The sequence below is a fragment of the Cydia splendana genome, chromosome 4 (genome assembly GCF_910591565.1).
Source record: "Cydia splendana chromosome 4, ilCydSple1.2, whole genome shotgun sequence".
Lineage (NCBI taxonomy): Eukaryota > Metazoa > Arthropoda > Insecta > Lepidoptera > Tortricidae > Cydia > Cydia splendana.
Window position 1 is genome coordinate 15594862 of NC_085963.1, and position 13191 is coordinate 15608052.

A 13191-nucleotide genomic window follows, 5' to 3' on the forward strand; every position below is an offset into this window, starting at 1 on the left:
TCAAAGTTATTTTGCACATTTTATGGAGCTAGGTCGGTCTGCATAAAATTGTTCCCAAATATTTAAGAAAATAAGGGAGTAGTCGGCAATGAAGGAGAAATACTTATATAAACAGTTTTATATCGTAAAAATGTATCCAAATAAAGAAATAAATCAACCGACATCGTTTACGTTATAATTTTCAACGTTTTTGAGATATATTTAAAAAAAATTGACTGATATTTTTGTCATAAATGCTATTCGAATTATTCGTTTTATCCGGATATCAACCTCATCTAAATCCGGATAGTAAATTGGACGGATATCCGGATAAATCGGTTATCCGGATATCCGGATTGCAAGCCCTAGTCGCCGACTAATCGCCGACTACAAATGAGGCCGGATAGTCGGCTTTCCCGACTAGTCGGTACATCCCTATTAATAACCATTTCTTGTTACAGGTACCTACATGATATACAAAACATACATAATGCTAAAAGCAAGCCGCTAAAGTAAAAATAATAAGTAAATGTGCCTATAGAAATTCTTAATTACTTAGTTTAGCAAATAAAATTGATAAACGTGTAGGAAAGTGATTCTTAGAATTATGATTTATGTATGAAATTAAAATTCAAGCAAATTATGTGATTTCATAGTAACAGCATTTAGAAGTAAACACATTTTTCCTGTTTTTAAAGATCACAATACAGAGTGTCTTAGCAATCTAATAAATAAAAAGCTTGCTCAGCTAAAAGTGATTCCTAGTGAATGGTGAAAAACTGTGTAAATGAAACTCAATGAAACCGTGATTTGCCTGTGAAAGAAAATACCCACCGGCAAAATGTTGCCCGTACCTCAAGACCGAATGTCGGGGCGCCGGAGCAGCTCCATCGTGAGCCGCACGCTGCTCGGCCGCCGCGCGTCCGTGTACGCCACCGGCAACCATCAGGACCCCGCCAAGGTATGAAACATTTTATATTTAGTGACGTACTCCTAGTTCATTTAGGAATGTGCGCCATCGTCCACACTGTTCAATTATGAGTTCAAGAATTCGTAAGCCGTGATGTATATATGTCGTAGTCAGATCGTATAATCCGCCGTATTACATTACGGCTAGCCGTTTTCAAAAACAGGGGCGTTTTGAAATGCGGCGGTTCGACGATTAGCCGGATTGTCATTGCGATACGTTCTTCAATAAGGCGGCCTACGTTTAGCCGCATCGTACTACTATTTTAGATTGTAGAGTGACCAGTTCTTTCGGTCGCCTACGTAACGGAGTTTGACAATGTTTGCAATTTAATTTATTTTTACCATGGTCCCACCGCACTACATGTGTTTCTTTTCCAAAACATTTCCTTCACAACTTAAATAGACGGAGCCCCGCAAGCAGGGCTCCTATTTCTGGGAGGTTTGCCCTTCGGGCATCTGAAGCTACCTAACGAACCTAACCTACTTACCTACCTACGCTTTTTTCCCCAAAGTGTATGTTTTCACGGACGTCTCACTAAATCAATAGATAGGTAGGTTAGGTTCGTTAGGTAGCTTCAGATGCCCGAAGGGCAAACCGCTCAGAAATAGGAGCCCCGCGAAGCGGTGCTCCGTCTAGTTAAGTTTCGAAGGAAATATTTTTTGAAAAGAAACAGTCCGACGAACTCCAGATTTGATGGACACCCCAGCGTTTGTCAGGCAGCGCCACGGGTGTTAAAAATGGAAACTAAAAACGGTCAAAGCGGCGGCTATTGACTCGCTGTATTACATTACGGCTAGCCGTGTTGAAGAACGTATGGCGCCGAATACATTCCGGCGGATTCTCATTCAGCCGCATTCAATCCGGCTAATCGTTAAACCGCCGCATTTCAAAACGCCCCTGTTTTTGAAAACGGCTAGCCGTAATGTAATACGGCGGATTATACGATCCGACTGCGACATATACATAAGATCCACCATCACATCACAGGCCTTTGCGTCTATTGCAGACGATTTAGGCACTATTTAGACAACGGGTTTAGTGACTGTGGAGGCCGATGCGTGAGCGGCACGATCTCCCACATTTTTGGCAGAGAAAGCTTTCTTTCTGCGACACCTTCTGCTATCTAACGCATCCTCCCACATTTTTGGCAGAAGAAGCTTTCTTTCTGCTACACCTTCTGCTATCTAACGCATTAAACCAGGCTTGGTCGCATAGCCTTCTCCCCTCCGCAACACCCACCAATGAACCACCAATGATCAGTTAACTGTAGGTAGTTATTGCTGTTAATTAAGAAATATTCTTTAGAATCTTGTATCATTCCCTCTTACCTAAATAAGACGTCTCTGCGTAGCATAACGTATGAAATATGGATGTACAGATTTACTACTTTTATTATACACGTTCGTGACCGTCGTCCCTGATAATCGTAAAATTTTGCTTATTTTAGTAACACTGAAATATCATGTTAAAAGTGTGCCGGTATCTAGGTACCCATTGTTTCTTTTGAGAATTATAGGAACTATTCGTTTCACTTTAAAAATAACAATGTTATAGAACCCATATTGAAATAATATTATTATGAAATTAGAATTAAAATTTGAATTGATCGCTTGATATTAATTATTTATACTTAGCCGTATATTTTTTCACGTAGGTACTTTCCTGGCTATTTTAGCTTTAACTCCAAACCTTACAATTACATTATGACACTAAAATTATCCAACCTGATATTAAAGTACATTGTAACCATTAACTAAATGTCAATTTCCGATCGACAATTGTACTTCAAAGCCATTACAGCGAACAGTCTCCACATTATTCAAGAACGCAAACAGACCCGACCTAACCGAAGGCATTATATTATTTATTCGATCAATGGCAGTTTTCCCTACGACCACACGCTGGCAACAGCTGAGCGGAATTTGCATTATAAATGGCGGGAACATAACGTTCGCCAAATTGGTCTATTAGTGAACACGAGTCAATTAGCTAGAGGCGTTTACCGATCTAGATTGCGATGCGTATTCAGTGAGACGAGCGTTCTAGGAGTCGCTATTATCCTAGTTCCTCCACATGCGGGTTTTAGAGTCTGTTCGGAAAGAGAAGAGTCGTGGAATGAATTGGGCCCCATACATTCCACGACTCTTCTCTTTCCGCACAGACTCCATACGATACCCATACGTATACATATATAAATGTTAGGTACGATCGTAATAATAGTAGCGATACACACCTAGGGTCACTAGTAGCTAAAAGTACATCCGTTCCACACCAATTTTGGTGGCTAACCATAAGCCGCGCGTGGCGCTGTCGCCACCTAGCGGCCATATCTGTCCTATAATATTTTAAACTTTCGCGTTTGAACACATAATAACTCACATTGTTGTGAGTGTTGCGTGTCGGACTATTGACAATAATTAACATTATGTGTAGTGGGTGGTTTGAAAATGTGATGTCTACCCCAAACTTTTCCATACACTTTTGGTCGGGTAGTTGCACAAATCTGTTTTGACATTTTGCTGGGACATCAGTCAGCCGCGACCACGACCAGTGAAACCTGTGTCGAAACGTCGGTAAATCAAGGTAATTGAATAAAACTCGCGTTAGACCCGTCTATAAATGTGACTTAATATACATATCTGTCCTGATCGTAACAGACGCGTTTTGTTAGAGAGTGAGTCTTCTGTACCTAGTACTATTATTTATTCTGTGGTGTAGGTACTAGTGAAATGCAATAACTGAATTACATTATTTAGATGTCATTTTGATGTCAGTGTCAGTGTACGCCCGAATCGGCCTGTTAGATATTTCATCAAAATCGAACTTTAACTCTTGGAAGAATATCTCTTATATTAAGTTCAGTTCTTTACATTTTAAACATTTCCGGTATTGCGTATGGTTCGAAGGTTTGTTTATAAAAGTTACAAACTTCAATCAAGACCTTTCATAATCAGCGAAAAATGTTTACCTATAAATCAGTTCTAGATGATATGATAAAACTAAAAATATAACGGGAACCTATATCGGTTAATGGAATAAAGCTCTATGAAAAACCAGAGACTATAAATTATAAAATGTAATCATCACTTACATCAAAGAAAATCAGCAAAATACCGTTTATGTACCGAGTACAATTTTTATTATTTATTAAATTAACTAATATACCGTAAAGTTCGACCATAATTATCTTCCTTGCTTCGTGGTCTAGATTAGAAATAAATATAATTTAGTTTCACGTAATGCATGTCCTATACAGAAATTGAGAGAATAGAAAAATAAACTTTTTAAAACGAGTTGACATCTGCTGACATTACCATCATTCACAATTTCGTGAGAGTCGCCAACAAAAAAACAGAACACACCATATTTTTGTACCTAATTTGTACTATTATGTATTTAGTATGTACATTCAAAAATTGTACCTTCCGGTAGGTACTTAAAGCTATTACCAAAAAATATTACACCCGTCATCCTGACTTTCACACAATTTCAGTGAAACGCCTATACACACATTTCGTATTTCGTTTATTTTTACTGAATGTTTTATTTCCAATTATTAAATTTTTCATTTTTAGAAACATAAGTATTTGCTTTAGGACTAATATGCTACTAATATTTTTGTACCTACCTATGCTAGTTAGGTACAAAAATCCTTGATAGAAGATATTATATAAACACAGAGAACAATGTGTTTATTTAACTACATAGTTATGTACCTACATACAGACAAACAGATATTACGTGTGCCTATAATAGTATGGATATTCGATGTGGACCATGTGAAAGATGTTTACAAGTGGAAGATTCTTTAAACAGTGTATTTCATTAAGATTTATTTGCCTGAGAAAAAACAGAATGAGGACGTGCGTCGCTTGCAAAGGGAAGAACTTTTATTTGTTTTCAGAGTGTTGGCGTGTTGAGCGAGTATGTACTTACGTATTGTTTTGCGATTGTTTATTCAATTCAATGTCAGTATTTTTAGCTCTGTGCTTGTCCGATTCTTTTTCGGCGATCCAGGAGCCGTGAAAAAATAACCATATACCTACTTAACTTTTTAGCCAAGATATAAGTAGAATACCCGTTAGGTCAGTTTTGTGCATTACCTTAGTATATTTTTTCCGGAACATCCATAATGATGCATGGGCCGATACCCACTTGCCCGGTTTTTTGAAGTGAAAACTTCTTTAGCGGCGCTGAGCACTTTTTGAGGTGGGGAAAAAATGATAAACTCGGGATAGCGTAACGAGTAACGCGTAAGGCGTCTCTCCTCTCTTTCTACCGCACGGCGAAAATGTATGCCTGAGCCTGCTGTTTCGTGTAGGCGGCGCAATTTTAAACAATTAACGCTACAAATTTAAGTTCACTGGCCAGCAATTTCGGAACTAAAGTTTTTCAATAGAATGGAGGATGGGTCAATTATACATAGTGCTGCAAATATTTTGGACTAGTTATTGAGTTTTCACTTCTGTCGGCACTCCCGGAGTGCAACCCGTTGTTTTTTTTATTTATTTTGTTTTTTAAAATAGACATTAGTATTAATAATTGATTTATATAAATTTTCCCGACATAATAGACATTCCGACATAGCGGCACAACGATTCCAAAAACTGCTTTTACATAATAATGTATTATAAGTACTTACTCACCGAGGTTACATTACGCCATGTAACATTTTGTTTACCAGCTATTTATTATACAGCCCGGGCTTTTCACTCCACGCTTACCCGTACTCTATTCATACGGAAACATAAACAAAACAATGTCTTATTCATGCGCCTAATATAACTGTTAAATCAAAATCACGCTTTGCAATCATATTTTCCGAAGTAAAGTGGGCCGTAACCTGTAAACAAAATTAATTCTGCCTTATTCTTGAACTTTCGCGAAAGAAAACAGGTTCTTGCTTTTAGATGATCATTTCATTTGTCACACAAGTTAACAGGCTATTTACGAAGGAAAAGTAAGTTTTGAACGTTGGAACTTTTCGTAGCATACTACATTGCGTTCTGCGTTGCTTCGTGGCATGTTTCTGTTAGCTGTGTCACTTCTGTATGGGTATTAATATCCCAGTATTATAGTGAAACTTTGTGAATGAGAAATGAGGTTTCGTTTGTTTCAACTTTGTTTTATTGGAGCCCTTACAGATAACAGACTTCCACGCTAGTGTAGTAAATAAAGGTAGTGGACCCCGCAGTAATTCCTCAGCCAGAAAAAACTTTACAGTATGATAAAGTGTCAATAAATAAAAAGTATTGTATAAATTTCCAAAGAATAATAATAATAGAATTAAAGTAAATACCTAAAGTCTTAAATCGTTAATATCTTTTTACGGAAAAATGCTCCGTTCAAACTTTCTTCACATATTGCAACAATATATGAAATATCAAAAAAAATATCCCAGCAGAAATACCAGTATTAATAAAATATAATTTTTTGGCGTGTCTTGGACCGGAAAATTGCTCAGTCTAATTTTTACACTGGAATGCCATTTAATTGCCGTTTTATACCTACAAAATGAAAATCTAAAAAATTCCACTGTCCGTTTTTAATAGTTCTATAATACATACATTTGGGTACGCATTTTTTTTTGGATTTTTTTACCCACTGCGCCAAATTATATTCTAAGATCATATAAGAAGAAAAAAATTACAGAGCAATTTTCCGATGAAAATGAGCGTCAAAAAAAGGAATTCTCATAAAAAAATATTCTCATGTTTGACAAAACTTTTAGATTTTTTTCTAGTATCACATACTGATACAAATAACTTATTTTGTAAAATAATTTTGGACTGAGGAATTACTCGGTTCAATATATAATCAGATTTTTGTTTTTACCTAAATAAGGAGTGTTTTTTTTTTGGATATTTATATGTTAGTCTCGGCTCATACTATACAATAACCAAGCTAAATTTCATCGACTGAGAAATTAATGCATGGGTCTCCATACAAGGACCGGAAAACCCCTCTTTACGCTTAATCCTATCAATTCGGTAACCCAATCGATTCGGTTACCTTATCATTCGGTAACCCTATCATACTGTTACCTGATTGTAATGGTAACCTTATTGAAACGGTAACCCTAACCTTTAACCGAGTTAATCTCAAAACCCCATCGCGATAGGGTTTTTGTTAAGGGTTTTTAACAGGTTTTCATTCAGTTATGGTAACCTTTATTATCGGTTGCTTACTGGTTTGCTACATTAAAGTAGTTTTAGTGATGTGCCGTCAGAACTAAAAAAAAATACTAAAAAAATTGTTTATTTTGTTTACTTTATTTATATTTGTTGATTTTATTGACTTTATTTATATAATTTATTTAATTTAATTTATTTATTTAATTTATTTAATTTATTTAATTTATTTAATTTATTTAATTTATTTAATTTATTTAATTTATTTAATTTATTTAATTTATTTAATTTATTTAATTTATTTAATTTATTTAATTTATTTAATTTATTTAATTTATTTAATTTATTTAATTTATTTAATTTATTTAATTTATTTAATTTATTTAATTTATTTAATTTATTTAATTTATTTAATTTATTTAATTTATTTAATTTATTTAATTTATTTAATTTATTTAATTTATTTAATTTATTTAATTTATTTAATTTATTTAATTTATTTAATTTATTTAATTTATTTACGTTATTTACGTTATTTAATCTATTTAATCTATTTAATCTATTTAATCTATTTAATCTATTTAATCTATTTAATCTATTTAATCTATTTAATCTATTTAATCTATTTAATCTATTTAATCTATTTAATCTATTTAATCTATTTAATCTATTTAATCTATTTAATCTATTTAATCTATTTAATCTATTTAATTTATTTAATTTATTTAATTTATTTAATTTATTTAATTTATTTAATTTATTTAATTTATTTAATTTATTTAATTTAACACTTTAAACTCTCGCGTTTTGAAACCAGCGGATATATCTTCGGACCAGTGTACGGATACTGTGAGTGTTGCGTGTCGTGCCGTGGACAATAAACATTAAACTTTAACGGGTAGATGCAATTTCTTTGTCTACCCCGAACATTTTTATAAACTAATTTCGGGTAGTTTAGTGGTGTTTTATTAATTATCTCCGTTGACATTTGTTGGGACGTCAGTCTTTCCGTGACCACAGCTGGTGCAACTCAGCTGAAACGTCGGAATTAAAGGTAAAAACAATGAAATTATTTAATTTATATAATTTATTTAATTTATTTAATTTATTTAATTTATTTAATTTATTTAATTTATTTAATTTATTTAATTTATTTAATTTATTTAATTTATTTAATTTATTTAATTTATTTAATTTATTTAATTTATTTAATTTATTTAATTTATTTAATATATTTAATTTACTTATTTTAATTATTTTAGTTATAATATAATAATATTTATAATAAGAACACACCACACAGGTAGGTATAAAGATAAACAAAGGAAAGGCAAAAAAACTTGTTTGTGTTGGAGCCGTTGGAGGCTTCATAGACCGCCCATGCCAACCTCGGTTATTCAATAATAAGTTGAATTTAAGTGTGCGTAAAGATTACAATCGTTTGAACTGGTCAAAAACCTCATAATGAGGTAACTGAATAGACTGGGTTTTTATTTCGGTTACCGGTAACAGAGGTTAACTCGATCTGATACGGTTACCGAATCAAAGTGTTACCTTATTAAGCGGTTACCGTTATGGTAGGGGTTTTTATAAACACCTCTAAAATAACCCTATGAAAAACCCCGGTTAAGGTAACCGGTTCCTGTCCCTGTCTCCATACAACAACTTGCTTCATTTACTACACTACGCGTATTAAACTCTTTTCTTGTTAACATGATCCCATCAAAAACATTACATGTAAAAAGGTGCAAGTCTCGCAACGCTTTTACTACAAAAAAGTTTTGAGATGTAATGTGAAACCAAGTCGGTTATTTTAATCAGTGCCAGGGGGTGTTAAAACCGTATTAATAAGATATCTTTAATTTGTAATACGTATAATGACTTGGCCATCGCACGGCTGCATAATGACAAAAGGATCATCGTCACCTATTAAAAATAATTCTAATTGAACATAACGCTAGCGCTAATTACACATATTTACGAGTACGGTACGAGTAAAGCATTATGTGCGATTGCCAAGTCATTATATCGACGGTGGAAAGGAGAAACCGCTTAAGCGACATTTTGAATGTAGTTGAGTTATATATACCGTTGGAATCAGCTTTTTTTTCTGCGTCTTTTAAGTCGGGTTACGTAGCGATCTGATGACTTTGATGTCGGTTAAGTTAGGTTATTAATTATGGACACATTTAAAAACCCCCCCTTTATGCGACACATAATTTGATTTAAATTTGAACTACGTCACTTAAACTACACACAAATTTATACTTGATCGCTTAAAGTGATTTTAAATATTGCTTGAATTTGTAGTGATGGCGTTAAAGTGATTATTACAAATACTGAATATATAAGGTTAGGCGCTTAATCGTGTCTTTTGGTATTATGAACAACAAATGCTGTCGGTTAATTGGTTGTCACAAAATGTATGACAGAATTTGCTCCTTTAAGCGACACGTTGAATTTTAGCATTTATGTCGCTTAATGTATTTGTTAAAACTTGCTTAAGTCGTTTAGGTGGTTGTCTCGCTGTTTGCCGTCACAGACAGCTAGGTATGTATGATATTTTGTGCGTTTGTTGTTAATGGGCATTTCCATTTAAAGTTGTACCCTCGAGTTTTTCGCATGTCCCCTTACATTTTTTGCGTTTTACTCTTAAGACGAATTTTTTAACTAGGCAAATGATGTTTTTTATTGAAATATATTATATAGACACATCATTTATTAAGTTTAATGCACAATAAATCACTTTTTTCTTACTTAAAATAAGGTTTTTAGATATGATAAAATCACTCCGTAGTACTGTCCCCTTCACCGACTTCAATTTTTGATGGACTTTTACACATATTTTTTCTATGAAGGCAACACCAAGTAATTAATTCCTGGCATAGTTTAAATGTTGAAAAATGTGTTATTGATGAAAAAGAGCTTTAAAAACATCAATAATAGGGTTTAATTTCAATAAAAACGTTGTCCCCGCGAAATCGTGAAACGGACATAGTCCAGGTTGGTTACGCAGTTTTCGCTACTTAGCGAAATACTTTTTACCAACATTTTAGGTTTTTTTCATCCTGGCAACCCTGTGACCATAGATAAACCTTGTTTAAACGTCAAATTTGATTTAAAACAGTCAATTCGCAACCTCAAAGGCGTGCTGGTGTGTGACCGGTAATTTTACTCAATGTTTTGTCCGTTTTGTTCAACTGTTTATGCAGCTTGAACCTTAAGTAACTAAAACACTGTTAATATTAAATAAAACCATGTTTCATATAGTTATTTATCAAGCACATAAGTTGAACATTGCTGTTAGTTTTGTATTATTTTGAATAGATTTAATTCAGGATCAGACAAATCGTTAAGTACGTCCTTTTGGTTACAATTTGAAGCGTAACATATAGCCGGACTAGAAAAATGTAACCAAACGGACACGGTAAAGACGCACGCACATTGAGTATGTATAGTTTTTACCGTGACTTTGTCTATACTTATTTAATTCATGTGCAATTAATAAGTCATATTTTATTAAGTATTATTGAGTTTCTTATGTTTAAAACTCTATCTACTGATTTTGGTACATATTTTGTAGTCCTTTTTTTATTCACTGAGTATTTGTGTAAATTTTCGATTATTGTGATCTCGTCTTTACTTTGTCAATTAAGTTACATGGGCGTCCATTTGGAAATGTCCCCTTGATTTCAAAAGTATTAATTATTGTTTATTCAAAGTTTATAAGCTAAAATATTTAATTTTTTTGACAATAATCACATGTTTTGTTAATTCTAATGATTGTTATTCGTCACATGGCAGTAATGCCAATAACTATTTAATAAACCTAAAAATATCGTACGATTTGGGGCCACCTCGTAACCAAACCACATAAAATTCCCTTTTATGAAAAAACTTTGGTCTAAATTGGTCAATGATGATTGTTTTTAGGTTGTTTATTAACATTATTATGCTTTAAACATAAAAACATTTGCTTCAAGTATGTATTTTATTGACTATTTCAAAAACCATTTGTAACCAAACGGACGGCAAAAAACCTCCCTCATCCTATTAAATATTATTTTTAACTGGTTTATGCTAAAAATATTACGATTCTCTTTTGTGTTTCGTAAACTAGAATATATTTACTCATAGAATCACATAAAAAAATACCAAATAATCCAAATTATATTTTCAACGCGTCAAGTGAGTCATGGTACAACTTTAAATGGAAATGCCCTAATTTATAAGTGTTTATTTATTATAATTAATATTACGTATTTAAGAAGTAACATACCCATTTGTGTAGGTAGTAGGTATTCACGCGCTTTTACCCGCTTATTCATAAACGATTATTAAACCTATATTAGTTAATTTATGTTTTGTCCTTTTCTAGCAATGACAAATGTGGAAGTGACAGATAGGAACAAAACATAAATTAGCTATTACAGGTTTGATAGACGTTTATGAATAAGCAGGTTAATGTTTAATATTTAGGATTAGTGTTTAATAAATTACTAACACTAAGTTTTTAAAACACAAGAGTGATTAAAGAAAGTACAAACTTGCAATTTAAATAAACAATAGCTATCTTTTTTTTTTACTTATTCATGTTTACCCTGTACATTCCTGTTTTTTCCGGTTTTAAGTTACAAGGTACCCGTTTAAGATGACATAATTATCAATAATTGTGTTTATATTGGATTTAAAATATACATAATAATTAATTATATTAGTTGCATAGGTAACACAATTCTACCCCAAAAAATCTCTTTAATAATAATGAGAAAACGTTGTCCTCACTATAGTTGCTTAAAGTAATATTCCAGTAATACGTATGATATAAAAGCTCGTTTCATTGTTTTTTCCTAGTATCTGCCTAAAAATTGTAATGTCGCTTAAAGGGTTTCTCTGGTTCTATCTTAAGGTCACTTTAAATTAAACGACATTTATATCAGAAGATTCTATGATTTTTTCAGTAACATTACTACTAATGATTAGGTATTACAATTTAATAAAATACGTTCATAGAACTGAAGTCTTTAAAACAACTAGAAAAAAAGTTACGATTTTTTTTGAAAATGTATACTTTTAAACGCTCTCCTGTAAAGTTAGCAAAATGTCGCTTAAGGGGTTTCTCCTTTCCATCGTCGATATGTATTACAAATTAAAGATATCTTATTGATACGGTTTTAACACCCCCTGGCACTGATTAAAATAACCGACTTGGTTTCACATTACATCTCAAAACTTTTTTTTTGTAAAAGCGTTGCGAGACTTGCACCTTTTTACATGTAATGTTTTTGATGGGATCTCATCTCTTTTTGTAGGCAGTCCTTCTTTTCGGATACTCATACCCATACTATGTATACACATATCATAACTAAATATATCTTCATTCATACTCACATCGTACATCGTAGTACCTTTACTTTACCTACTATTTGTAGGAACTGCAACATTAACTTTGTAATATCATATATTTATATGGGATCACAAACTTACTTATGCAGTTCTTAGATCTTTAAAACGTGACTGATATTGCAATATTTTTAGGTTTTCCCTTTATGTGGCCATTAAACCCTAACTCTGTACCAAATTTCAGCTCTCTGAGTTTACTAGAGTACTAGTTCTATTCTGATGATCATGAGTGAGTCATAAATGCGAAACTTTGCTTTCGCTTAACTTCGGAACTAAATGATCTACAGACTTGAAATTTTGGATTTTAAGTATGTGATTATATTTTACTGGATGACCAAAATTTCTGCGTTGTGGTCTTATCCAGAGGTTCTCAAATAGGGGCCTGAAAATGCGACGAAATGGTTCCAGTAAAGGATGGTACGGCAGTGTTTGCTTCGCGTTCAACTTGGCGGGGGCACTGCCGTGCCCCCAGATTTTACCTTAATATTCCCGCTTACAATGCGTTTATCGCTTTAGATGGAAAACCAAATGGATTAAAACTATCTGTTAGTCACGAAATTGCTTTGAAATACCTGTAATTAAATCCGATATCTGCTTGACAGAATTCATTCGCATTTGCGATAACACACTCAACTAAACACGCTTATAAAAATGAAATCCTTAACAATAAGTCAATTTTTTTTTATTGCGGTATGCAGGCAAAAGATG

General features: G+C 33.0%; 1 protein-coding gene across 1 annotated transcript in view; it reads left to right on the forward strand.

Annotated features, from left to right (window-relative positions):
• The first annotated feature begins 602 nt into the window (after positions 1–602).
• The window catches only part of LOC134790056 (uncharacterized), a 131937-nt gene continuing 119348 nt past the window's right edge, over positions 603–13191 (forward strand). The window contains exon 1 of the mRNA XM_063760814.1: positions 603–940. Coding sequence (XP_063616884.1) covers positions 821–940 — 120 coding nt within the window. The 5' untranslated portion in view covers positions 603–820. The remainder of the gene's footprint in view (positions 941–13191) is intronic.